The sequence below is a fragment of the Zootoca vivipara genome, chromosome 17, assembly GCF_963506605.1.
Source record: "Zootoca vivipara chromosome 17, rZooViv1.1, whole genome shotgun sequence".
Lineage (NCBI taxonomy): Eukaryota > Metazoa > Chordata > Lepidosauria > Squamata > Lacertidae > Zootoca > Zootoca vivipara.
The window spans coordinates 3,143,758-3,171,706 of record NC_083292.1 but is presented as its reverse complement, the minus strand read 5'-3'; the positions used below and the strand labels follow the sequence as shown (position 1 = coordinate 3,171,706).

At 44.9% G+C, this 27,949-nt stretch overlaps 1 protein-coding gene across 16 annotated transcripts in view; it reads right to left on the bottom strand.

Moving 5' to 3' along the window:
• Positions 1 to 27,949, bottom strand: part of NCOR2 (nuclear receptor corepressor 2) — a 355,605-nt gene that overhangs the window by 76,282 nt on the left and 251,374 nt on the right. For all 16 annotated transcript variants that reach the window (XM_060269894.1, XM_060269902.1, XM_060269904.1 and 13 more), the window contains 2 exons: positions 25,001 to 25,143; positions 1,446 to 1,599 (listed from right to left, as the gene is read on the bottom strand). In XM_060269894.1, the coding sequence (XP_060125877.1) occupies positions 1,446 to 1,599; positions 25,001 to 25,143 (297 nt within the window). The remainder of the gene's footprint in view (positions 1 to 1,445; positions 1,600 to 25,000; positions 25,144 to 27,949) is intronic.

The window sequence follows — 27,949 nt, the reverse complement described above, 5'->3', positions numbered from 1 at the left end:
TTCAAGTTATATAGAACTGAGGTTGCAAAGCTCCCAACTCTGTCAGAGCGATCCACCTTTTGGGGTGTGTGAGGAGCATATGAAAGATGTCCTCAAAATCTGAGCCTACTCTTACAATTTGAATCTGGATGATGCCCTCTTTTCCTCGCTGCTTATCTTTGAGTCATGCATACTGCCCCGACACAGAAGATTTACCTGGAAGCTGTTTTGCAATGAGTCACTTACAACACTGATTTGAAAAGATTTCCAGTTGTGTTTCCATTAGCCCTTCACTCTAGTGCCAATGAGGTTCTGTGTGTGTGTGTGTGTGTGTGTGTGTGTGTGTGTGTGTGTGTGTGTGTGATATTAAAGTTATTAAATCACTTCTACAGAAGTTAAATGGGGTGACTATTATAAGTTACACACATATCTCCTAAGCCTGCTGGCTCTGCTCCTGAGTGAGAAATCACTATGGCTGAACATTTTCATTTCATCCTCTCCGCTTCCTCCCTATTTCTTTCTGGTGCCAACTGGACAATGACAAGGAGGAGATACGACAGTACGCTCCACTGCACTTACTGACCATCCAGTGGCTATGAAGGGCCAAAATCAGATGTTGCACAACTGCCAAATCAAGCTCACCACTTCCCAATTCCCAAACTCTCTAACACCTTATATGCATTGAGATATCACAGTGCTGTGTCTCTGTGTGTTTTCTCCCTCTTTCTCATGCCACACACTGCTCACTGGATGCTGCTGGTTGGGGGGGCATGCTGTGTTGCAGCTTTACAACACAAGAAAGTGCTAACAGATGTTATGGAGGGAGAATCAAGGAGCTAGACGAGCAGCTGCTGTTGCTAGGGGGGCAGACCTGTGTATAGTGTAATGTTTAGTCTGGGCCTCAAACATTCAGGGGCGGGGGGGGGGGCAACCCCCCCATCAGGAGAGACTGCTAAATAGATAGATAAATTGCAATGAACAGAAGACAAGCCAGCAATCTGAACTAAGAGAGGACACTGCTTTGGGTGTGAAGCTGAGAGGGGGCACTGCCCTAGCTGTGAACAGCACATGCACATTTAGATGTATGGGTTTCTTGGTTGATGCCCTATTTCCTAAAATAAACAAACATCCAGCCAGGCTTTGCAAACAAGAAACAGCATCTTTGTGAACGAGCCTGGCTCTTTGCCCGCATGAGTGAGGGCAGTCAAATGTCAGCTTTCCCACATCTCTGACACTGTGTGAAAGTTTCACCCTCACACATCCCTCAGGGTGCCAGCTTCCTCCCTTCTCTGCTGGGCAACTGCTCTTGCAGACATACGGAAGCAGTGACATTTCCCAGGTTACAGAGAAAGCCTATCATGCCATTCCCCTTGGCAGGACAGCAACAGTGAGACAGAGTTGCCCATCTACCTATCTGTCTACCTACCTGTTTACCTCAGATAGACTAAGTGAGGCAAGTACTTTACCTTCTGCATCTTCAGCCATCTCCTCTTCATTGCCACTGGTGCCTGACCCATCTTGCCCCATCTCCTCGTCTTCGGCTGCTGGAGGGAAGGCCGTTTCCTCGTTTTGGACAGTGGGGGCTTTTTTCTTCTTTCTCCTTGCATTCCTTTCTTTCTCCTGGAAAAGACAGGGTGACAGAAGCGAATCTTGAGAAAACATCTTCCTGCCATCATTCCCATTAGAAGTCGAGGGGGAGGGGTAGAAGGAGAGGGTATTGTTATTTAACTTTTTATTAAATCTGTATACTGCTCTTCAACTGTAGATCTCAGGGCGGTTCACAACATAGATGAAAGGAAGGAGCACCTACCTTTCCAGGATAGAAACATTGGGGGGGGGGTTGGAAGGACCATTCCTGAAACTGGCGGGGGCTTAGGGCTGCCAAGGTACCTGGATTTATACTGACAGCGAATACTGACAACAAAGCATGGTGTGCAGGGAGGAGCCTGGAGCTAAGCCAGGATGGGAGTTTGCCTGTGAAGAATGGAGAGGACTGGGTTTGGAGAATGTACACCCTGAGGGATGCTTCCTCTAAAACCAATTGCTGACCACTGTGAGGCTCCTTTAAGTTGTGTCGAAGACTGCCCTCTTGCAGGTTCAAGGACCAGCTATAGGAAGGACCACAGCTTAGCAGTAGAGCATCTGTCTCACAGGCAGAAGGGCTCCAAGGACAATCCCCTGGTGTCTCCAAGTGGGGCTGGGCAAAACTCCTTCCTGGAACCCTGGAGAGCTGCTGCCAATCAACACAGGCGATACTGAGCCAGATGGATCAATGGTTTGACTCAGTATAAGGCAGCTCCCTATGTTCCCACAAGTGCATCATGGAGGATACAAACATCCTCTATTACGTAGCTCGCATGGGGTCCCCTTTATATCATTACTGTTTAGTTATTTGTATGCATTTTACCCCAGTACACAGACCATCTTAAAATCTACACATCCATTCCATGCTACAGAAGGCCCAAGGTTCAACTCCTAGCAGCTCTAGGTCATATTAACAGCAGCAGCAGCAGCAAGAAGGGGATGAAGTAGTGAATGCTAAGAAAGGCCTCTCTGTCCGTGACCCTGGACAGTCATTGCCAGTCCAAGTAGGTAACACTGGACCAGAGGGGCAAATAGTTTGAACTAGGGTAAGCCAGCTTCCTATGCTTCACAGTCCTGTGAAGGAAGGTGCTTAATATTCCCATTTTACAGATGGAGAAATGAGGATCACATGAGCATTCTGCCACCTGTTTCAGGGCAAGCTTTTGGGATAGGTTTCCAGAAGCCACCCTATAGCTCTGTATTAAAGGAACCGTTCACTGTTCTAACAAGTGGTAGCACTCCAACCCCCCAATGTTGGAGGCAGTACTTCTGCATACCAGTTGTTGGGAATCACACATGGAGAGAGGACTGCTGTACTCCAGTCCTGCTTCTGAGCTTCCTAGCAGCAGCTGGTTGGCCACTGTGAGAAGAAGATGCTTGACTAGATGGGCATCTGGCATTCTTAAAGTTTACAGGCCATCAAACAGTAACACTGCTGATGATCAGGGCTGAGAGTATTCTATGGTTTCATTAAAAGGCTGTGCAAAGGTGGGATCTGCTATCGAGCCAGAATTAAACACCCTGAGAGTATTTCAGTTTCCATTAAAAAAATCCACACCAAAGTTTCCAGTTCTCATCAGCCATGAAAATGAATGGCCAAGTACCTAATCTGAGAAGCCCGAGTGAGATTTCTAACCACCAGCCAATAGGGCTTCAATGACCAGCTGTCAGAAGCAGAACAGATTTTTTCTTTTTTTAAAAGCAAAATTGCTTCAAAAGCCTCGTTTGTTGTAGGATATCTGCATCTCGGTAGCACTGCTCTATGTTAGCATGATACTGTATTGTTCAGTGTTAGCTTGATATTGTAGGCTGGGTTATGTCTCTCAGAGCTGCCCCACAGAGAGTGGTATGACCCCCAATACAAGGGAGTAAGAAATGGTCCTCAATCTCTTAGGATGCACCTGCTCTCAGCTGAACCTCTCCAGAACTGAAGGTGAGATGCACAGGCCGGCTTCAGATCCCATCATATTGGGAAGCTGGCCTGGCCTCAATTCTGTGGGCTGGATATTTGTCTCTCATGGCATCCCATAAACAAGGTTAAGATATTTTGCAACCACAAAAGCACAAGAAGATTCAGGATCCAGCTTCCTGCCTACCACAGCACCTGGCAGGATGTGTCCATGGAAGCACCCGCCCCACATATTTAAAGCACCTTTACAGCACATAGACTCTGCAAACACGAGTCTACCTCTCACGCAATGACAATTCCCAGCACCCTTCAATAAACTACAGTCCCCAGGATTCTTTGGGGAAGCCATATGCTTTAAATGTGTGGTGTGTACAAAGGAGACAAGCCCACACACAGCCTTCTCCCTTTGCTGTTCCCCAGCAACTGGCAATTCAGAAGCATGCTACCTCTGAACCAGATGTTTTGTTGTTGTTGCACTTTTATTGACAATTTTTGCTTTTACTTTTTGTTTTATTTGAACTGTTTTATTGTTGTTTTGGCTAGCTTTATTGTAAGACAGGTAGAAACTGACTTGGGAGGTGAAAGGCAACATAAAGATCCAGGAGACAAGCCAATAATTAACTATTTCAGCCTGATGTAAATTCTTTTTATGAATCATTGTCTGGGTCTCATCCTCCTGATATACCTAACTCTGCAGGTGCTTTGCCAAATAAAGTTGTTGAAGATTTAGGACAGATAAAGGAAAGTACTTCTTCATGTAGCACATAGTCAAACTATGGAACCCGCTCCCCCAGGAGGCAGTGATGGCCACCAACTTGGAAGGCTTTAGAAGAGAATTAGACAAATTCATGCCTCCACAGCTGGAGGCAATGCTTCTGAATACCAGTTGTTGGAAATCACAGGAGGTGAGAATGCTCTTGTGCTGGGATCCTGCTTGCTGGACTAGATGGGCCACTGGCCTGATCCAGCAGGCCCTTCGTATGTTCTTAAGGTTATTGCCATCTTCTTTTTTTGGAAAGATTTCACTCTCTATAAGTTGATGCTTCTCTACACTGCATCTTTGTATGCTGGGAAAAGCTTGTTGTGTGGGCTGTTAAAAGCAACCAAGTAAAAAGCCCTTAAAAAGTGGTGCACCCCCTACACATGTTGCCAAACACTTAATTGAGACGTTCCCCCTCCAAACCGAAATGGAAACATCACCTTCGTGATAATACTGAATTGCAAGAACAGGAAAATTGCTGCAACTAATCTTGATAACAGCCAATACCAAGATAAAAACAGTTTCCTCTCGTTTAATAACCATTTTGACAAAATGTATTTTGAGGTCTAAGGCATTAGGGACAAAGCGGATTCACAAGAGTACAAAAGAGACATGTTCCATGTCAAATATTAATTACCTAACTGGTGTGGCTAAAAGGCCATGTCTTTCCCCTTTAAAACACAGAAGGAGTGGTGGGTCCAGGAAAGGGTCCAACCCTGGGCTTCAGGTGTTTCAAAGGGAGAAGCTGTGTTTTAAATGCTTGGTGGTCGCTACACAACTGAATGCAATAGCTAAGTATCAATGCTGGTATGTGGGAACCTTTGGTCCTCCAGATATTGCTGGACTACAATTCCCAACAGCCCCAGCAAGCATGGCCAGTCGCCAGGGATGATGGGAGTTATAGTCCAATAAGAATCAGACCAAGAAAAGACATACAGAGAACAATTGGGTACATGTTGACCTCCTTAAACTTAGCTGATGAAGGTTAAAGACACCGAAACAGGGCCTTGTCCTGACTTTGGATTATTGTGGATGCTACCTGATTTTAGAAGACTCTTACATAAAATGCGGTATCAATATATTCTGACTTTGGGTTATTGTGGCCTCTATCTGACTTTAAAAGACTTCTACAAAAAACGCCGTATTGATATTTTGCATCAAAAGACTCTTTAATGGAACTAGAACCTGAATTATTCAATTAGATACTGTTGAACTGAGAAATTTTTAGTTTGCGAATATTATTTAAACATTAAGTTTATTACAGAAATTGTATGGTTGCATGTAATTTTGTTTTGTGTGTTCACAATTTGTTTGTTAATAGGGATTATTCTCATTATTGAATGGTATGTTGGCCTGAGTTCTTTGTCTGATTCTTACTGGTGTGTATAACAACGGGAGTTATAGTCCAGCAACATCTGGAGCACCAAAGGTTCCCCACACCTGAATCGATGCATCAAAGTCTGATGTTGAGTACAAAGCCCTATCAGCTGAGCAGAGGGAAGCAACCATTATCTTTTGAGGGCCATTTCCCCTTGGGAATAAATCCGTCAGGAGTCACATACCTCTGGTGCAAAAAGGAGGTGAGACCACCACCCTCTTTCTCAATCCCCAGCATCACCAGGTAAGCTTGTGAGAGAATAATACATGATACCATGGAGCACTGCTGTTAGTCAGGTGTTGGACAATATTTAGCTACATGGGCCAATGATCTGACTCGTACAAGGAAGCTCCCTGGTCTCCTCGTGAGTCGCCACCTGCATGAAATTATGCCAATGGTCACAGCAGAACTGGGACAGGGAATTAGCTTGGTCATTGGTCTAAGCCAGTCTTCTTCACCTTTGGGTCCCAGATGACAACATCCACCATTCCTGACCACTGGTTAAGCTGGATGGAGATGATGGGCAGCTATAGGACCCAAAGTTGAAGAATTCTGGCCTTAACAACTAAGCTACTCTGCTCTTCCTTGCACTCACTATGGGTCATCTTCAGCTAGTTTAACACTACTCCCAAACCTGGCAGCTGATACAAATTTGCCAAATATAAAATTGATCCTCAATAAATGGCTGAGTTACACCTCAGGGAAAGTCCTCCTAAACAAAAATGTATCAGGAGATGCTTAAACATCACACTAGCCACTGGTCTGATTTCAGCTGATAACTGGTTCCAGAGAGCTGCAGCTACAACACGCAAAGCCTGGTTTCTAGTGTTGTGGTTGTTTTAATTTATATACCACCCTTATCCAAAGATCTCAGGACAGTGTACAGTATTAGAAACACATTACAAAACATCAATGATAGAAACATAATAAAAAGATCGTAAAATGCATACTGACAGACAGACAGCCTAATAGTAAAATACTGTAATTATAACAACAACAGTCCTGGGTAAAGAGGAATGTTTTTGCCTGCCATCTAAAGACATGTAATGATGGCACCAGGCGAGCCTCTCTCCACAATCGGGGAGCTAAGTACAGGCTAAGCACAACTCTGGGGCAAAGGGTCCTCTCAGTAATGCCCCATCTGAGCTGCACTTAGATACTTGCACTTATGGGCTTCCTGGAGACATCTTACTGACCAGCTGTAATAAATAAACAAAGATGATGGACTAGATTGACTTCTTGTCTATCTTGGCATGATTCTTATGTCCATTAGTTAGGCTTGAGGGCTTTGGTTCTTTTTGTTTATTTTTTAAATAAACAAACAAAATGTTGTTGTTGTTAAAAAAGTTAAAACTTTCTCAGCCAAAGCATTGGGAAAGTTGCTATATTTCAGCTGCCCCACTCATCTGTAAAATGGGTATAATAATGACCCATCAAAGGAGTCCTATTGCAAGGGTGAATGAGGCAAAGGCATCAAACAAAGCACTCTGTACAGTAAAAGTGCTGGATGAATGATGAATACTCATAGTCACCATTTTCAGGTCTTTATGAAACACCTGGTGAGAAAGATCAGCAAGGGTGATGCCTTTCAAAAGACGGCTTCACCTGGGCTGTAGGAATGGTGTTTCATATCTGATGCTGTTTCCCGTCATTAACACCTGAACAACTAAAACTAGCAGGGACCTGCCCACTGCCTCCTCCCACAGTCGCCAGGCACACAATAATGAATGCTATCCTTGTGCGTGCATTCTATGAATGACATGATGTAACGGTTCGAATGGAAACATTGACTTGGCCACCTGAGCTCAGAGAGCTGTTGAGTTCTCCTTTGCCCCCCCCCCCTTCAGATAGAACAAACAGTTCCTCGCTTCCTACTCTGCGGGCACAACAGGCCTAGCCCTTATCAAATATGTTAGGTAAATGCTCTTTAAAAATAAATATGAAAATGCTACATAAATGAAAAAACAAGTTTATTGCTAAAGCTTATCATTATACTTTAAATATGCATTTTGTGTTTATTAGGGCATTTCACCTTCTCAGTGGATACAAGCATTTAAGGTATAACTGGTTTCCCCCTTTTTATCCTTTCCTGCCATTGCTACTATTAGGCAGCTCTGTTTGGGGAAGCTTTTAATGTTTAATAGATAATATTCTGTTGTAAACCGCCCAGAGTGGCTGGGGAAACCCAGCCAGATGGGCGGGGTATAAATCATAAATTATTATTATTATTAGTGCTATCCAAGTTTTCCAAGAAAAGAGATGGGAAGACTTTCCACACCAGAGACAGTGTAGACTAAACAGTGTCTGGGTTGTGTGCAATTGCTAACCAGCAGCAATATAAAGAACACACCATTTTCTTCTGAATTCATGCAAAAGCCCATGAACAGCTACCAGCCCACAAATGTTCCAAAAAGCTACTAGCTCCTGTCACTACAATGCAAGTGCACAGGGGATTGGTGTGTGTGTGTGTTTGTGTGTGTGTGTGTGTGTGTGTGTGTGTGTGTGTGTGTGTTTGTGATGTGTGAAGTCACAGATCCACTTCACAAAAACTTGCCAGTCACCTGGGACGTCTTCTTAGAAGCAAGTTGTTGCTGGCCCAAAATAAACAATTTCCCTTCTCAGCTTTGTGTTCACGTACTGATATGCATAAACAATTCTCTAAATTAAAATGATCCCAGCTACAAAAGCACAAAAAGGCAGATTTTTGAGGGGGGCAAGGTGCGCAGCACATGGGTCCCAGCACCCCACAAGGTGCTTCGTGTATCTCAGACTAATGGAACTCACAGGCTTGTTGTGAGGCTAAGATGTGTGTGTGTGAAAACCATGTTTTCATAGAGCAGGGGTGGCCAACTCCCAAGAGACTCTGATCTACTCACAGAGTTAAAAACTGGGAGTGATCTACCCCCTTTTGGGGGGTTCAGGTCAAAGCTGTGTTTTTTTAAGGAAGGGAAGCCCTGTTTTTCGGGGTTTAGGTCAAACTTGTTGAGCTTCTTTTAGGAGGGAGGGAGGCCCATTTTTGTTTAGAGCTTCAGGTCATACTTCAGCTTTTTTAGGGAGGAGGAAAATTTTGGGTGAGCTTTTTTTAGGGGTGCCAGTGATCTAGCAGTGATCTACCACAGACATCCAGTGATCTACTGGTAGATCACAATCTACCTGTTGGACATGCCTGTCCTAGAGGAAGGCTATCAATATAATATAAATACTATGGGGCTAAACTGCCATCAGCCCCACAGTGCTGTAGGGATTGGGATTGAGTTGGCAGGCTCTGCCGTAGGAGGAAGAAACAGAGGAGGCCTCTTTCAAAAACATTTTAAAAAATGGGTTTTTAGAAAACAAATCCAAATTACAAGAATTCTGAATTGAAAATACGAATAAACCCCTAGCAAAATTATATAAATATATCTCTTAGAGTGGGAGTTAAAAGATGAAGTAGTGAAGGCCACTATGATAAAATGGGCTCAAGATATTGGGAGGCCTATATTTACCAATCAATGGGACAAATTATGGAGGGAGGGGATGAGATTTACAGCGTATGCAGGGATAAAGGAGAACATGCTAAAATTAGTTTACAGGTGGCATCTGACTCCAGAAAAAATTGCCAAAATATATAAAAATAATTCAAATAAATGTTGGAAATGCCAGGGGGAAATTGGCAGCTATTAGCATTGCTGGTGGCAATGAGTGAAAAATCATAAATTTTGGAATATAATTTACGAAAAATTAAAAAAGATGTTAAAAATAACGTTTGAAAAGAAACCAGAATTATTTTTGTTAAGTATGGTGCCGGAAAATGTCCCAGAAATAGAAAGAATATACACTTATACGCTTGTGCAGCAGCTAGGCTCCTCATTGCTCAGAATTGGAAGGGAGAAAAGATTCTGACAGTTCTTGAATGGCAGGAAAAACTGGTGGAATTTATGAACCTAGCCAAAATGACCGCAGCAATTAGGAATATCCCTAAGGAGAAAAGTAAAATCAAGTGGAAATACGTTGAGGATTGTTTGATTAAAGAAAATATTAATACTGAACTGGTGATCTGTTTGAACTGAAAGATATGAAAGAGAGTTAAAGAATGCATGTATGTATATTACAACTATATGTATATATGACAACCCAGATAATGCAAGATAAGTGAAAGTTAATCAAAAGGGAAGCGGTATATTAGCAGTAGGGAGTCAATTTTTTATTTTTTTATTTTTTGTTTGTTCTCTTTTTTTCCTTTCTTTTTTGTGAATTCTGATTTTGATTCTTTTTTTGTTTATAATATTGGCTCGAGTTATTTGATAAGATTTTACATGTTTTGTTATTGCTTTTAAGAAATTGAAATAAATATATTTAAATAATTAAAAGAGAGAGGGACAAACAAACAAACAAACAGAGGAGGGTATGAATTGTGGGAACTTGGATTGGAGGATGGGGGATCTCACTTTTCCACCCCAACCTCAGTTGCTTTGGAAGGGGGAGCAGGGATACCAGCTCTCTTCTCTGACCTTCCTGCAAAGCAGAGAGCCTCAGTGGAAGCCAGGGAGGGCTTTGCAGGAGGGGCAGGGAAGTTTGTTGGGGCATCTTCACTGCTTCTGTCCAGTGCTGAACTTCTTGCCCTGCTCCTGAATTGTGACTTCTGAACAAGTTGCCTGCTGCTGAGCCTGAATAAACACCTCCTCCTTACTTACAAGTAGGAGCCATTGTCTGTGTGTGCTGGGTGGGAACCAGGACAGTAACCAGGAGCACATGTAAAACACCAGGTATCTTTAAGGTTTCAGGTGTTCCACACCCCTATTTTAATGACCCAAGCTGGGAAGCTCAGCTGCCTGGTGATATGGCCCTGATCCCCTTCTTCGGTACAGGCTGCAACAGAGGTGTGGTGTGAGGGGCCTGGTGCACACCCAACATCTCCATATGTGCTGACTGTAGAGCTGGGAAGTACATGAGGGTAAGGCCAGTCCTTACAGGGAAGCCACTGCTGCTTTCTGTATCATTCCACTTAAGGCCTTATCTGGATTACACAGGAGGATGCGATACCGAGCTAAACAAGCCAGCTTCATAGCCCATGGTTTGGAGTTAACTTGTTTAGCAACTTAACCATTGTTTGTTGTAAACCACAACCCTCTGTTCGCATGTAACACTAAGCCGAAAGTGAAAGTGAATGTGTCAGAATTCTTTCACTTGGCTCTATAGGAGGAAGAATAGGGAGGACACAACCCAGATGATTTGCTCTGAGTTGTGGAGGCTTGTCCACACAGCACTAAAGCAGTCTCCCTCAAACAGGTGCCCTCTGAATGTTTTACACTCCCGTCAGCCCCAGCCAGCATGGCCAATGGTTAGGGATGCTGGGAGTTGTAGTACAAAACATCTGGCAAAGCTACACTAAGCTACAGTTTAGTTACATGTGATTGCAACCACTGTCTGAATCCTACTTCTCGAATTGTTTTCCACCTGCCTTTGACGAAGAATATGTGGCATGCAAATGGTGAGCATTATGGGAAACTGCAGAGAATTGCATGTATCCAGTGTTAGCCCTACTTAGAATCACTAGAATTAATGAATATGGCTAATTTAGGTCCATTAACTTCAGTGGGTCTGTTCTGAGTAAAACTTAGCTGGATAGAATCCAGAGAGTTTTTGGGGGGAGACAAAAAACAAAAACAAAGAAAAAACCCCTCCTCACCCCCATGTCAGTTTTTGAGTTCCTTCTCTGATTTATTTTATTTTGTCTAGTTCATTCTGCCTCAATTCACCACCTGTGAGAAGGGCACAACAGCACTTGCATCTCACAGGCCCGATGCGCAGAGAAACAAAAACAAAACAAACAGTGAAGCCCTTGGCACGTCAAAAAGTGCCGCTTCCTTTTCCAAGGAAAGCCTCGCCTGGGCTTGAACTGCTGCCAGAGACACAATTTCCATAAGTACTCATTATCAGCGGTTGAAGCAGCCTGTCGCTGGGGCTCTGGGTGATGCTAATGCGAGCACAGCAACGATCTCGTTACTATGGCAAAGTGGCCTTGGCCTTGCTGCCTCTTACTCCTGTTGTGTGTGACTCATGCGAACTGACGGAGCAAGAGATTAGGCTGGGGGAGGCTGCTTCAAAACCAGTCTTTGAATACGCACTGCTCTCCACTGACAGATGTTCTCCCTGAATGGCTTTTGCCGTGCTGCAGTTTGGAGAAGGGGCTAGGGGAAAAAGAAACCGCGTAATCCAAGCATCAAGCGCAGGAGCATCAATGCGGCACAGGCAGAATTCCAGGCTCGAAACTGTGGGGGAACCTAGGGACACAGGAACCTGCATTAAACCAAGTCAGACCAATGGTCCATTTAGCACTGCATTACCTGCACTGGCTGGCAGCAGCCCTCTAGCGCTTTAGGCGGGATTTTCTCTCAGTCCTGCAGGGGATTGAACTTGGAAACCCCTGCATGCAAAGCAGATGCTTCCCCACTGACAAAAGAGTGCTTCTCCTGCCCTCAACTTGCTGGAGAGCCCTGAGGTGGCCACTGCGAATCATGAGATCCGGAGAAGGAACCCACAGCCAATGCAAGTGGACTTGAAATGTCAAAACAGAAAACAAACAAGGCCTTCATTTCAGTGCTTCAATGACAATCTGGTTTGTCTTTGCCTTGCTTCCTTTCTTGGTAGTTACAGAACACATTGTTATGCTGGTGCTCAAAGCACTTTGCCTCTATTGCCTTAGGAAACTTTACAACAGTCCTGCAAGGTAGGCTAGTATTAGTAATATTGTCAAATTACAGGCAAGAAGGGTGAAATCAGAGAGAAGGGCTTGGCTAAGGTCCAACCAGGGGGGCTACACAGTTAAGCAGGGTATTTGAACCGTCCACAATGCTCCTCCTCCTTATTTAAAATACTTGGAACAACTATGTTAACATTACCTTCTGCACACACCAAGTTCCAGGTTCCAGAGCAGAAATAGTGAGTGGGCAGCCCTGGGCTGTATGCATATTGTTGACTTTACACACAGCTAGGTCAATCTTTTTCTCAATTCAGATTTTGAAAATGCATCAAACACAGGATCAATAAAGATTATGGCCAATGTTCTGTGTACACCACTTCGTGTACACAGCCTCAGCAACTAATTCCTCCATTCTCTGGAGGTTCAGCAGAGACTGAGCCCAAACAGATTTCAGAAGCAGCATTCTGACCCGTTAATTTCAGTCAACTGCTTGGCATTTGGAAATGTGTGTGCAGAAAGGAAGGAGTTATTTAAATTCAGATTTATTTATTTTGCAGGGGTGAGGTTGCGCACATTATTTTAAATTAATACATTTAACTTGCCATTAGTTTTGGGGACAGAAGAGGAAGAAAATGAACCAAGTTATTTATCTACTTAAAACATGTGTATGTGTTAAGTCATAATACAAAATTAATTGCAGCACGTTCTCTATTCCATCTAGTCTGCGTTCAACTGTTCTACTCTATTTTAGGGAAATGGTATTTGAGAGTGACTTTCAAACTGTGTTCTGGAGAAGCCTGGGAGTTCCTCAGACGCTTGGGGGCGTGTGTGTGTTCCTCATACTGGAAGATCAATACCGACAGACGTGTTTCCCAGAGCACAGCCTGTTCACTGCTACAGACACTTGCAACCTTCCCATGAAGTGCTCAGCTCCAGGAAGCCAGAGCTCAGGTGAACCAAATCACCCAGTGTGGCAGGCCGCCATGTTGTCTGAGCCCCTGGAGAAGCTAGTGTCCATTGGAATGGGTAGGGCCAGGAGACCAGCAGAGGTAGCGCCAGAGCCAATGATGGCCAGAGTCACCCTCTGAAGGAAGAAGGCACACAGGTAGGACCACTGCCCAGACCTAGTTCTTACTGAAGCGGAAACCTTGTTGTCTGGAAAGCATCACTTCAGACTACAGGCCAGGGACTCGCATGACGGAACACTTGTGCATGCAGGACATTGAGCAGGGGAGAGTGAAATCCCCTCCCCATAATATGCAACTCCCATCATCCCTAGCTAGCAGGAACAGTGGTCAGGGATGATGGGAGTTGTAGTCCAACAACAGCTTGACACCCAGGGTTAAGAAACACTGCCTTAAGCAATGCACAATATGAAAACAAGTAATCAGCATTAAAAGAAAATTACAACATTAAAACCAATATAGCAGCAATGTAAAAGCATATTTTAAAACCCCAAATAAAACAGATTCCGTGGGTAGTTTCATCCAGTACTGGTTACAAGCTCTGGAGGGTCTACTGGAGATCCCTCAGAGGTCTGGCACTGCAACCCAGTCTAAATTCTGCCCACCCCTTGAACATTCACCTTTCTCACACACACACCCCCAAAAATCAGGATCATCTGCAATGCAGAGTTGTTCCTCAGCTGAAAGGTTCACTGAAGCTAGGACGTCCAAAAGCCACCACCAGACAGAAACGACATGGGCGATAAATCCCAATGCATATTGTACTGCAAGGTTAAGATAAGAACATAAGAACTGCTGTGCTGGCTGAGGCCAAAGGCTCCTGTAGCCCAGCACTCTGCTCTCATAGTAGCCAGTCAGGTGCCCATGGGAAGCTCACAAGCAGAACTTGAGCAGGACAGCACAGGCTCCACTTGTTTTGCAAAAGCAACCGGCTGGAGTGAGCGCTGGCCTCGCCATGCACCACCCGGAACAACCCTGCTGGAGGGAGACAAACCTTTCTCTGTGTGGGGGGGACTGTGAAGCCGTCCTGCGCTCCATTTTAACAGGGAAAGTCAACCCTCACTCTCCAGGAAGGTTTATTTTCTTTAACCAAAGGACAGGCCCTCAAAAGCTCTGAGCTAAACTTCGTTTGGAGCATGTGGGGGGAAGCTGTGGAAACATACAAGCTGCCCATGTGGGGAGAGAGAAACAGGAAGCTCTCAGAGGTGGGGCTGGGGAGCCACATGATCCTCCTGGTTCCTGATCAAAGGCTTTTGCCGGGAACAGGAGACACAGTCCCTTTGTCACAAGACAGGCCTCGTCTCCCTCCCTCCCACCTGGAAAAGAAGCCTCCTCCATCTCTTTATTTTTCTGCAATAGGTGTATTTTGCTTTTCACTGCGGAAAAAGCAACGTCCCCAAACACCAAGAGGGCTGTCCCAGCACACCTAAAGGAGCACCTGCTTCCCAATGTGTTGAAGTGGACAGAGGGCAGGAAATCTAACAGTTGTTGCAGTTGTTGTTTTTAACCACCATTATTATTTCGGCCTGTGGAAACATTTTCTCTATGCTCCTCTCACCAGGATCAGCACCCCTGCCTCCTCAGATACACAGAAAGAGAAAGTGCACACACACAGGCTTCACTTTTCCAAGGAATCGGGACAAAACCAGGATGCAATAGAATTAATCTGAGCCTTGAAAAGCACCTGCAGCTGAAAGAGGAAGTGGGGAAGACCCCACTCTTCCCGGCTTCCTCTTTCTATGTACTTTTCAAGGGAGGAAAAGGTCACCCCTCTCAGGATTAAAGGGGCAGTGAGTGAGTGAGTGAGTGAGTGAGGGGGGGCTCAAAAGCTTTGCACACATTGGGGAATGATCTCAAGGGCACCCCTGTGTCCATGGGCACCGCAGTGGCTGCATTTATATCCCACCTTTGCTCCAAGGAGCTCAAGACACCATAACCCCCCCCCCATTTTATTCTCACAATATCCATGTGAAGTAGACTGAGCTAGCACCCATGGTTCATTTATTTTATTTTCAGTTTTTAATGGAAGGTTATTACAATTAAAACATCATTCAAACAAACAAACAAACAAACATAAAATAAAAAGGGATAGTTTAAATAGAGAACAGGAGTCATGGCGAAGAACTGCCCTCTCTACTCCCTGCTGCACTCACTAGCTGGGCTGGGCCCAGAAGTCACCAATTCCACCTGCCCTGCTTGGAAAAGCAGCAGTAAAATCTGCACTGGAGGAGATGGTACCAGCCGAGCCCCTGTGAGGCAACCTGTGTCCACAAGCCGGGGGATTCCAGAAAGGCCCTGAAGGCCAAGGCTGCCAAAGTCAACACAGATGCCCTAGATGGCACAGCCATCTATTCCAGAAAGGGTTGGGTGGCCCCTGTTTCTGAGATGCCACCAAGGCCTATCCCTCCCCTAAAAACTGTGAGCTGCCAGTTGCTCCTTGCAAGAACCTTCATAACATGGAGAGGTGGGTGCCTGTGTTTGCTTGTTTTCTTTTTTCTTTTTCTGTAAGATTTTACTAAGACTTTTTCATAGTACAATAAAAGAAACTAACTTGAATAAAATTAAAAACAGAGAAAAGAAAAGTCATCTTACCAAGGAAGATCTTAACCCCTGTCTCAAATAGAAAGGGGTGGACCCTCTCAGGTCTCACCTGGGAGCTTCCGTTTCTTCTTCCAGTCTCCCATCCTGGGAGATCTTCCCTTCCCTGCCTCTCACTCAGAATCCTTCAGCAACCATCCATCATCTTCCTATGTGTATAATCCCAATAATGTCTCATCCCTTTTTTGTTTTGTCTAGTGTCATTTCAGGTAACAGGGACCCAGCAATCAGACTTGTTTTTTTCTTTTCTTTTTTATGGGTTTGTGAATTGCTCTGGGAGCTTATCCAGCTGGAGGCTAGGGTACAGCAAGTATTTTAAGCAAACAAATAAATAACAGATTAACCATTAAGGTGTTTTGGCCTGGTCTCTACCTTTCAGTCTAAAAGTCATCCAGTGAACTTTGTGGGCAGGTGGGGATTTAGATACAAGTTAAAAATAAAATGGGAGGATACACCCAAATATACATAGAAGAGTATTAGATAGATTTGAACCTACTCTGACACCCTGGCCATCGGGACTCTTCTCAGTCACACCCCTTTCCCCAGGCCATGCACTTTGCCCTCCATGCTCCACACCCTCCTTGAGTGTTTTTGCCCGACTGGAATATGTCCTTGAACTCCTATAATGCTTCTTGCTTGCCTGGACAGAGGACAGAGTGCAGTGTGCAAGGGTGTGTACAAACTAGCCCATTAAAACAAGGATAACACACACATTTATTTTGCCCACTTTTTGCCTCTAGCTCTGCCCACCACTGGGAGGGGGGGTGCGGAGGGACAAAACCACAAAAGCTGCACTGATATCCTTGGGGAGGGCGAAGCATGAGAAAGAAATAAAAGAAATAAAAACGTCTCCAAATTAATTAAGGTGAGCCTAGAAAACTAGCACCTCAGAGAGAAGGACTCCAGGCAAGCCTTCTTCCTGACATGCTAGCTTTCTGTGTGGGACATATTATTTGTATGGAGAGTTTATTCTAGGAGTGGGAAACTTAGTGCCCTCCAGATGTTGCTAGACCGCAAATTGCATCAGCCCCAGCCAGCATGATGTGAGTTGTAGTCCAACAACACCTGGATAGCATCCTTCTCCCCATCTGTGACTTTCCACAAGCAGTCCTGACTTAGGCTGAGATGTAAGTTTACTGCTTCAGTTGGAAGTAAGCCTAACTGCAGGATTCCTTGGCTGCAACTCTGCTTAGCTTCCACTGGCAAATTATGAAAAACAGCCTCTCTCACAAAGGACCTGAACTTGGTCAACATCTGCCAGCTGTTGGCTTGTAGATTAGTTTCACGCTGTTGTTTAAAATATGCTATTACTTATTTGTATTCCGACAAAATAAAGCACATGCTTATTAATAAAGAAAAAATAGGCATTTGCAAAGGTGGGTTCATCAGGGCCCACAACTGTTATATGAAGGTGGGGGTGGCTTTGAGGTGGGGGCTTTTTGGTCAACTCTAGGCTGCCATGGTTTTAAACCAGAAGAAGAGTTGTGACTCAGTGGTAGAGCATCTGCTTTGCACGCAGAAGGTCCCTAAGTTCAGTCTCCAGCATCTCTGGGCAGGCCTGGGAAACCCTGGAGAGCTGCTGCCAGTCAGTGTATACAGCACTGAGCTGGATGTAACAATGGCCTGACTCTGCAAGGCAGCTTCCTATGTTTTTGTGTTCCTATGAAGTCATCGGATACAGAAGGGAAGAACAGGGCCTGTCAGCAACAGGCGGTGGATCACCAAAGACTAGAAGCATAAATCAGTATAAGAAACCCTTCTTGGGGTTGGCTCAAGACATTTCTCTGCCTGAGGTGAAGGACACAACTGCATGTACAGTGAAGCCGACTGGACTGGCAGCTGAATCCTAGCTCAACATGCCAGCAGTAGGCTCACTGAGGGGGCACAGGACAGGGCCCATGGCACACACAGCTCCATCTTCCAACAGAGAGAATGGCCAAGGGAAACAACTAGGGCAGTGATTCCCAATTAGCTAAGTATGGCAGACCCCTGATTTTGACAATTTTGATATCTCTATGGTAGTTTTTGTTATATGAATGGTGCCGACCAGCAGTTGGGAACTAAAGTGGTACCTTGACTTATGAATGCCTCGACTTCCGAAGGTTTCGACTTCTGAAGTCCACAAACCCGGAAGTATTTTTGCCGTGCGCGTGCATGCAGAAAATGGACACTTCGACTTACGAAGGATTCGACATCCGAAGGGCGCCGCGGAACGGATCGCTTTCGTAAGTCGAGGTACCACTGTACTGAGCTAGGGGATAGGTGCCTGCCAAGATCTGCTGCCTAAGGAGGTTGCCTCACTCTGCCTAATGGTAGGTTTGGCCCTGACCACTGTATCTGAGAGAGTGGTGCACTGAGCCAGGCAAACCAAAGGTGCGACTTAGAACAATGCAGGCCCTTATAGCCTTCTCCCATGACCTTCATTGCTTCATTGGATAGCTTCACTGGAGCCAATCAGACTACAAGCAGCAAGAAATTACCCTTAATTCTGCTGTTGGGCACCTCCTCCTGCTCAGAATGTGGCCACTCCACTTGAGTGTGCACACTCACGCACGTTAAGCAGCAAATATGTTTAGGAAAACAGTTTGCTAGATCAACTGCAGATTTTGTCTCTCCGCTTTGTATTCAGCTATATAACATCTGTTGCTGCCAACAAACAATAGCATTTTTTTTAAAAAAACAAAACAGAAAAGAGCAGCAACCAGGAACAGCTGAGTGTTCATTGTCCTTATGCAAAACAAAACAAAACAAAACAAAACCAAGGCTGCCACTGCTTCAAATTGTTCGCCCAAAGAAGATTATCAATCCAGGCTAATGACATAAACTAGAGAGAGATGGAGATCCCGAACAATTAGCATGAAGGAGTTAAGATGCTACATCCAATGAACGGAAGCTGGGGGAAATAAGTGGAGCTAGAGAATTGTACATGTAAGATTTCTGAAATGCAAACATGAGAGAAAAGTATGCTGGCATGTCCCCGAACTAAGTCTGTCACAAAACAGCCGTCGGGGAGGTTCTCTCAAGTGACATAAAAATAAAAATAAAAGACAGAAGAGCACTATTTATATTGTAACATACTTGAGGATTTTGTGGGTGTGGTGAATTTTATTTATTCATATTTACTAGCTGGCCCTGCCACACGTTGTTGTGGCTTAGTCTGTTAAATGGGACCCCTTTTGACTCCTCCCCCCACCGACCCCCGGGCTCATCCACTGGGGCATAGTCAGTTCTTCCGACTGGTCAATGCTGTGGCCTTGTTTTCAGCTGGTTGCTGTGGAGACGCTGCTTCTCCGTTCTATTTCCCAGCATGCACCTTTGTCTGATTTGTGAATTCTGGAACATGTGGTTTTTGGGGTTTTACATGGCCCAGGTGTGACATCTGTCTTTAAAAACGGAATGGGCTTGCTCTCATAGTCACATTTGAATGCAATCGGTCAAGCAGTTTCGTTGAACATTGGAGACGAACACACATGCCCAGTTTACACACACACACACACACACACACACACACACACACACACATATCTTTACTGCCCTTTCTCTATAGATCTCAGGGCAGTTCACAGCATAAATGGTAGTGACTGGCTGAGCTACTCTAATGTCACAGAAAGGCAAGGATTCCACTGATCGAGCAGTGTGAGAGGGCATCATTCCCCCCCCCCCGTCTTATGCAGTGCTGTTTCTGTTATGATGCAGTTTACCTTCTGCTAAGACCTATGTTATCTGTCTTGCTGTCTGCTGTGGCAAACTCACGTAGCTTACATAGTTCAACAGGTAGAGCATGAGACTTGGGGGCGTGGGTTCAAGCCCCACATGGGGCAAAGGAGTCCTGTATTGCAGAGGGTTGGACTAGATGGCCCTTGTGACCCCTTCCAAATCTGTGATTCTATGAATTACATAAATTATGTTGTCATTACGTTATTCTACCTCATTCGTTTCAATCCAAATGATGGGCAATGAAAATTGGGAGGAGGGGGGAAGAGACATCAAAGATTACACGTCATTTGCCGACTGAAATATCTATCACATTTGCTGGGTTGATTTCTGTTCTGCACATAGTCTGAACATTAGCAATTGTTTCCATTTCCACTGGAATACTCCGACATCTCCAGAGGCATATCTAGGCTCCCTTGCACACACCCACACCCAAATCTCCAGGAAAAAAATAACATAATTTAATAATAACAAATGATTCAAACTGGCTGTTTAACAGCACAAGCTTATAGATATCTACTCCAAAGTAAATCCCACCGAGTTCAATAGGGCTTACTGGGTGCACAAGACTGCAGCCTAAATCTGGCAAGCCAACGGCAGGAGCTTCTGACAATACCTCACTTGCCTTTTTGTTATTTGCAACAAGGTGCCAGAAGAAAGGCACTACCTTGGAGGTTGCACCTCAGTGCACACTTTACTCAGAAGTAAGCCCCCTTAAGTCAATGGCCTTTACTCTCTCTGGAAATTGGTCAAGGTGGGGGGAAACAGGGGAAAGCAACCACAAAGAGCCTCGCCTGACGTTTCTCAGTCAGCACATTAGCTGACAGCCATTGTCGGGGCAAGCAGAGGGAGTGTGGAGGGGGGTAGTGGTTGTGCTAGGACAGAGAGCCAAGCAGTGGTGTCCTTGTGCCCCAACTGCACAAACTAACATGCAGCACTGCCAGCCGACTGAGGAGGGGGCTCTGCAACTTGCTGCGATGGCCCATGCCAGTGTCAGGATTCCCCCACCAAGGCGGCAAGAAAGGCACAATTTCCATGCCCTTCCCCAGGCCTGTGCCTTTGGTGGGGAGTAAGCTGGCAAACTGCCAGGTAAGCCCCTAGACTTCCCTACACTGGCCGAACCACTAAGCTGGAGGAGGGGGAGAAGGTGCAAGGGCTTAGGAAAGAAGGGAGCAGAAGCCATAGAGACCTAGGAGAAAAGGAGGAAGGCCAAGAAAAGTAGGCTGGGCCTAGGAAAGGAGTGTGAGTGAACTGTCCAGAGGAACTATGGCAATCATTTATCCCTGTTGCATAAGATTAGAAGCTGACTAGAGAAAGCTGCACTGTCAGCTTAAGGAATTTGCAGGTGTAAGTAGTGGTGATGGCTAAAAGCTTAGGTGGCTTCAAAAGCAGGATTAGACCCATTCATGGAAGAGGAGGGGAGAAAGAACAAGACTATCATTGGTTACTAGTCAGGGTCCTGTGAAGACCAGTTGCTAGGGAACAGCAAATGCACTCATGCACTGGCTTGTGGGATTCCCAGAGGCATCTGGTTGGCCACTGTAGGAAACAGGAGGCTGGATTTGGATGCACTTGGTCTGATCTGGCAGCGATTTTCATATGGAAAGGGAGGCCATAGGAAGACTTCAAAATAAGAGAACACAGAAAGAAAATGGATAAAGAGATGTGCTTGGCTAGGGAGCACAGGCTAGGCAACATCTCTCAGACTGATTTGAAACAACTACTAGCCAATGCTTTGGCTTCAGGCCTCTAAAAATGTTCCTCTAGTGAGAACAGGAGCAGAAGGTAACCTTTGCATTTCATTTTTGCTGCTGTTGTTCTCTCTACAGATGGCTCCCCGCTCCACTTCTTTAAAACTGGCCCTAGTGAAATGCTGGAAGGCAGCTTTGCTAACTTGCATCCAAAATCCCCTCCCCTGTCCCGACTCCTCCTGAGCTGCCCTAAAGATCCTGGCGGGACTAAAAGGCTTTTACGCTCCCAAGCTAGTAAGCATGCCAGAGAAATGCCTGCATTCGGCAATGCTCAGTGGCATTTCCGAAGCGCCCCTTGGGCCAGGCGGGAGAGCTCTATTAGCACTGAAGCCCGGAACCCCCACAGTGCTTTTAAAATGAAATAGCAGTAATTGCAGTGCTCGGCAGTTCCAGGGCAGCCTCCCGTGTCTCCAAAGTGCTTGCAGAGCATTAGCAGGTTCTAGCCACACTGGGCTTAAATGTATGACCTCCACCACAGCATCTACAGCAGGGGTCAGCAAACTTTTTCAGCAGGGGGCGGGTCCACTGTCCCTCAGACCTTGTGGGGGGACCGGAATATATATTTTTTTTGGGGGGGAATGAACAAATTCCTATGCCCCACAAATAACCCAAAGAAATATTTTAAATAAAAGGACACATTCTACTCATGTAAAAACATGCTAATTCCCGGACTGTCTGTGCGCTGGATTTAGAAGGCAATTGGGCCGCATCCGGCCCTCGGGCCTTAGTTTGGGAACCCCTGATCTACAGCCTCAAACACAATACTTTTAAGTAGGTAGGGAAAAACTTAATAATTCTCCCATGTCAGAACAGCTGGGATACTCCTAGTACTTTATCTCAAGCTGGAAGAACACACCTCCTCTGCGAAAGTGTGAGGTAACACTGCCATGTAGCAAACTTCCTCACCTTCCTGCAGCTTTACAGGGGATGCAAAAACCTGCAGTGTGATATTTGCTTTCCAAGTCATTTACTTCTACCATTCTCTCTCTCTTTCTCTCTATGATTTTAAAAAGATGACTTTTTGGTCATAACGCCTTCAAGGCAGTGGATAAAACAAACATAAAAATAATTTCCAAGAAGATAAAATTAAGAATGGAGGAATAGAACCTCAAAAAAAGAGTTCGCCAACTTTTTAAAAGTTGTCTAAACAACAAAAACCATCAAATGCTGAGAGGCACAGAAATGTTTTGCTGGATGCTGGGCAATGAAGGGGCTCACTTGACATACCTGGGGAGGGAGTTTCATCATCAGGGTCCTACTATAAAACAGGTCCTTTGCCATGTTCCCACCATTTGTCTTGTTCTAGTCTTGCTGAGGGGGCTGTTGTTATAAAATGAGCAACCAGTCCATCTTTCAGGATCCAAAAGTTTGTTTAACAACATAATAAGAAAACAGTTGCTGCCAAAAAAACACAGAAATCACCAGACCAGCCATAAGGGACAGCTATATTAATTTGTCACAAATGCCCTCTGAAGCAGCTGAGTTTTAACCTGTCAACTGAAGGCTATTAGTGAGAAAGTTAGGCAAGTCTTCATAGGAAAGGCGGATCACAATTTGGGAAGCATCCCATGAAGGAGCAGAGAAAAGAGAAAGAGCACTAAGGGAAGGCACCAGCACAGAGATGAAGGCACCTGCCTAATATTGACAATTGCCAAGGGGATCAAAGAAGGATTGAAGAGGGCAAGGCAATCAAGGAGCAAATGATGACAATTATAACTGCCTTTTCTCTCCCTCCAACTTGCTTCTCAACTGTCTTGCTCCCTTCAATTCTTCTTTGATCCCCATGTCAATTGTCAATATTAGGCAGGCACCTTTGTTATATGGTGTTTTGATACCTGCTAAAAACATTTTCTTTAGACAAGCTTCAGCATGCCTATTTTTAAACTTTTAAAAACTTGATTTTGTCATTATTTTGGTGTTTCTATTCCATCTACTTGTTTCTTAAGTCTGTTGATTTTATCTGTATTTTCTGATAAATATTTTATATAATTCTGTGTGAGCCACTCAGAGGTGTGTGGATTTTTTTAAAAATAAAGCAATATCTGAATCTAGTAAAATAAACAAATAGGTCCAGGGGAGGCAGGAAAGCTTCTGCCTTTGCTCTCTCCTCTGGTGCCTTTAATAGCAGCTCCCGACATAGAAAGTAAACAGGATGCTCTTTTCCTTTCCAATTATCTCCATGCCATTAAAAGCTTCACCTGCTTACTTTCTGTCTATCACATTGCTGTTAAAGGCACAGGAGCAATGCCAGCAAGAAAAGATGAAGAAGGAGAAGTGCGTGGAATTTCTAAGAGAGGGGGAGGGCAGCAGCAGCAGCAGCAGCAGCAGAACAACAACAACAACAACAACAACAACAACAACAACAACAACAACAACAACAACAACAATGTAATTCAAACCACCACTGTCTGAAAAGCAACTTGTCCAAGACATACATGTCAACATGGCCCAAGGCAGATAAAAATAATGGAGTCATCACCACCTCACTGGCCCTTCACCAGGAATCACTGGTCCTTCACTTAATGAAAGGGTCAAATGAAAGTGCTCTGAACAGCAACAAAGCACATTTTCTTTACTTCTCTCATGTGCCACAAAGAGTAATGTGAACATTCAAGAAATTAAAATAAATAAATTCATAAGCAAATTAGGATATTTTGTACTGGGAATTTTTCAGTTTGCATCATAATTCCCCCTGATGCCCTAGAGCTGAGGTAGCCAATGGGGTGCCTTCCAGATGCTTTGGACAACAACTCCCATCATCCCAAGCCAACGTGGGAAGTGGTCAGGATGGGGAAAGCTGTGGTCCAGCATCAACCAGAGAGCACCATATTGGTTATCCCTGGCCTAGGGAGTGGGATAATTTAGCATGCTTATTCCACTTCTATCTAGTAAACAGAACTACAAACTTTAAAGCTGCCAAGCTTGCCTAAATATTGTATTTGCAGTTGGCACCCATTCTCACGGTTACTTATGAGACGGTAAATGTTCCAGAGGAAAATGAAGTACTGTAAAAAAAAAAAAAGTCCACATTTCACTACACACACATGTGAACCATTGTTTCTGGAAGTATTTTCACTCAATTCAAGAACATCAACTCAACTACCTTTGTGTGTCCACATCCACATTTAAAGCACATTTATGACACTTTAAAAGTCACGGCATCCCCCAAAGAATCCTGGAAGTGCAATTTACCGCGCATAGAGCTACAATTTGCACACCCTTAACAAACTACAGATCCCAGAATTGTATGGTGTGGATGTGAACTTCAACTATAAGTGATAAATATGTATTCCTCCATTGTAGCCTAGAAACATCCTGACAGTGGCCACTACACATGGTATATATATTTACATATTCTAAAAGATGCGAGCTTTAAGATTTTCTGAGGATACACCTAAACATGTAAAAGGGTTAATATGACAAAATAATGTCTTTTCAGAAAAGAAAACTGTTACGCAGGTGGACTCAACAGAGAACCAAGATTGTGAAGAGATATGATGTTGACTGTACTCTCAGTGGCAAACCTGGGTTTTGTTACTATGGACAGTGTGAAACGGCTCTACTGTATATCCAGGTAAATTCTGCAGGAGGTAAATAAATCCAAACAAGACACTGCAGACTCATCTTGGAAGATGTGCAAAAGTTAACCAAAATGTTATCTGAGAGGTCACTGCATTTACCATTTTCAGTTTGTGCTGCTGCAGGATCTCATCCAGGTTCTGTCTCTTCTTGTAGTTGAAGTAGAAATTTTTACACTGGGAGACACTCTTGGATCCCACCATCCTGGAAATGGCTGACCAGTTACGCCCATGTTCAAGGAGACCTGCAGATCAGTGAGACATACATACGGTCAGAAGGGTTGAAACTAGAATTAAAGCCGGGAGGGAGGGAGGGAGGGAGGGGAGCATTTCAAACAAGGGCTGAAGCTCAGTGGTAGAGCATCTGTTTTGCATGTGGAAGTCCCCAGGTTCAATCCCTGGCATCTTCAAGTAGGTCTGGGATGAAACCCCTGTATGAAACATTGGAAAGCCACTACCTGTCAGTGGAGATCAAGGTGGACCCTTAATCTGATTTAGTATAAAACAGCGTCCTATATTCCTGTGAGGGATTGTTGTTGAAGGAAGGGGGGGTAATCTCCTGTGATCAGTAGGTCACATTGGCCTCTAACAACAACAACAACAACAACAACAACAACAACAACAACAACAACAACAACAACAGTTATTATTTATACCCTGCCCATCTGCCACTCTGGGCAGCTCCCAACAGAATATTAAAAACACAATAAAACATCAAATGTTAAAAACTTCCCTAAACAGGGTTGCCTTCAGATGTTTTCTACAAGTCAGATAGTTGTTTACTTCCTTGACATCTGGTGGGAGGGTGTTCCACAGGGTGGGCATGAATCCAGAGAAAGCCTTCTGCTTGGTTCCCTGTAACCTCACTTCTCGCAGTGAGGGAACCATCAGAAGACCCTCGGAGCTGGACCTCAGTGAGGCTGAGTGATGAGGGTGGAGACGCTCCTTCAGGTATACTGGGCTGAGGCCATTTAGGGCTTTAAAGGTCAGCACCAACACTCTGAATTGTGCTCGGAAACATACTGGGAGCCAATGTCAATCTTTCAGGACCGGTGTTATATGGTCTTGGCAGCCACTCCAGTCTAGCTGCCACATTCTGGATTAATTGTATTTTCCAGTTTACCTTCAAAGGTAGCCCCACGTAGAGCGCGTTACAGTAGTCCAAGCAGGAGATAACTAGAACACGCATCACTTTGAAAAGACAGTCTGCGGGTAGGTAGGGTCTCAGCCTGCGTACCAGATGGAACTGGTAGACAGCTGCCCTGGACACAGAATTGACCTGTGCCACCATGGACAGCTGTGCGTCCAAAAATACTCCCAGGCTGTGCTCCTGGTACTTCAGGGACACAGTTACCCCATTCAGGACCAGGGAGTCCTCCACACCTGCCCGCCCCCTGTTTTCCCAAAACAGTACTTCTGTCTTGTCAGGATTCAACCTCAATCTGTTAGCCGCCATCCCTCCTACAACTGCCTCCAGACACTCAGACAGAACCTTCACCACCATCACTGGTTCTGATTTAAAATAGAGGTAAAGCTTGGTATCATTCACATACTGATGAACACTCAGCCCAACCCCCCTAATGATCTCTCTCATTGGCTTCATATACAGTAGATGTTTAAAAGCATGGGGGAGAGAATGGAGCCCTGAGGCACCCCACAAGTGAGAGTCCAGGGGTCTGAACACTCATCCCCCAACACCATCCAGGAGGAAGGACTGGAACCAATGTATAGCCATGCCCCCAGCTCCCAGCAAAACTTGCTATTGTCTGTACTGCCCCTTGCAACAGCATGGGAAAGAAGACCAGCAAAAGAGATATTTTGAGTCAGTGCTCTCTGTACACTGCTCTTCCATCACAAAATGTCTACTTTGAATCTCAGTATTCATTTAAAAAGAAGAAGAGCAAATAGGCATACTTCTAGCACTCATGGCTGCAAAGATAGGTTTCAAAACATGTGGGCAATACCTACAGCAAAAAAGTCCTTGAAGAAGAATATCTCATGCTTTGAATCCAGCTCCACACCCAGGTGAGTGATGTGTTGCATGGGTGTCAGCAATCAGGGAGGAGAGGAGCTCAAACACTCCAGAAGCCCTTGCACTCAAACCTCAAGGCACAAAAAACTGTTCAAGGTAAACAGAAGGAAGGCAAGCCTCTGAAGAGAGCAAGTCAGACCCAACTGCTATGAACCGCAGACAGGGCCAATCTTTGGGGAACACTATATTCCCTCCCATAGAGGTTTTATTTACCTTTATACAGACGTTGTTAATAAATTTGCGTTTTATTTTTATAAATAAAATTTGTATAAATAATAAATAAATACAATTACAGGAACTCCCCCCCCCAATTATTTCCATATATTACATTGCAATGCAGCTTTTTCCCAGCTTGCTGCCCTCCAGATTCTTTGAACTCCAACTCCTACCATCCTCAACCCTTGGCTAAATAGCTGGGGCTAATGGGGGCATTGGTAGAATTCTAGCCTGCCACGCAGGAGGCCTGGGTTCGATTCCTGGCCAATGCAACATACATTTGGAATGCAGGTAGCACTGTGGGTTAAACCACAGAGCCCTAGGGCTTGCCGATCAGAAGGTCGGCGGTTCGAATCCCCGCAACGGGGTGAGCTCCCATTGCTCAGTCCCAGCTCCTGCCAACCTAGCAGTTCAAAAGCACGTCAAAGCGCAAGTAGATAAATAGGTACCGCTACAGCGGGAAGGTAAATGGCGTTTCCATGTGCTGCTCTGGTTCGCCAGAAGCGGCTTTGTCATGCTGGCCACATGACCTGGAAGCTGTACGCCAGCTCCCTCAGCCAATAACGCGAGATGAGCGCGCAACCCCAGAGTCGGTCACGACTGGACCTAATGGTCAGGGGCCCCTTTACCTTTTTAATGGGGGTTACCATCTGGAGAACACCAGGTTGGGGAAAGATGTATTACATGCCCAGTCATTCCCAGGTGTAGCCCATCCTTTCCTGAGGCTCCTGGTTTCCTCACTGTTCAGGTCTGAGAAGAAGTTTTAGGTTGGCTGAGAAGACGCAGAGCCTGTGAACCTCGCC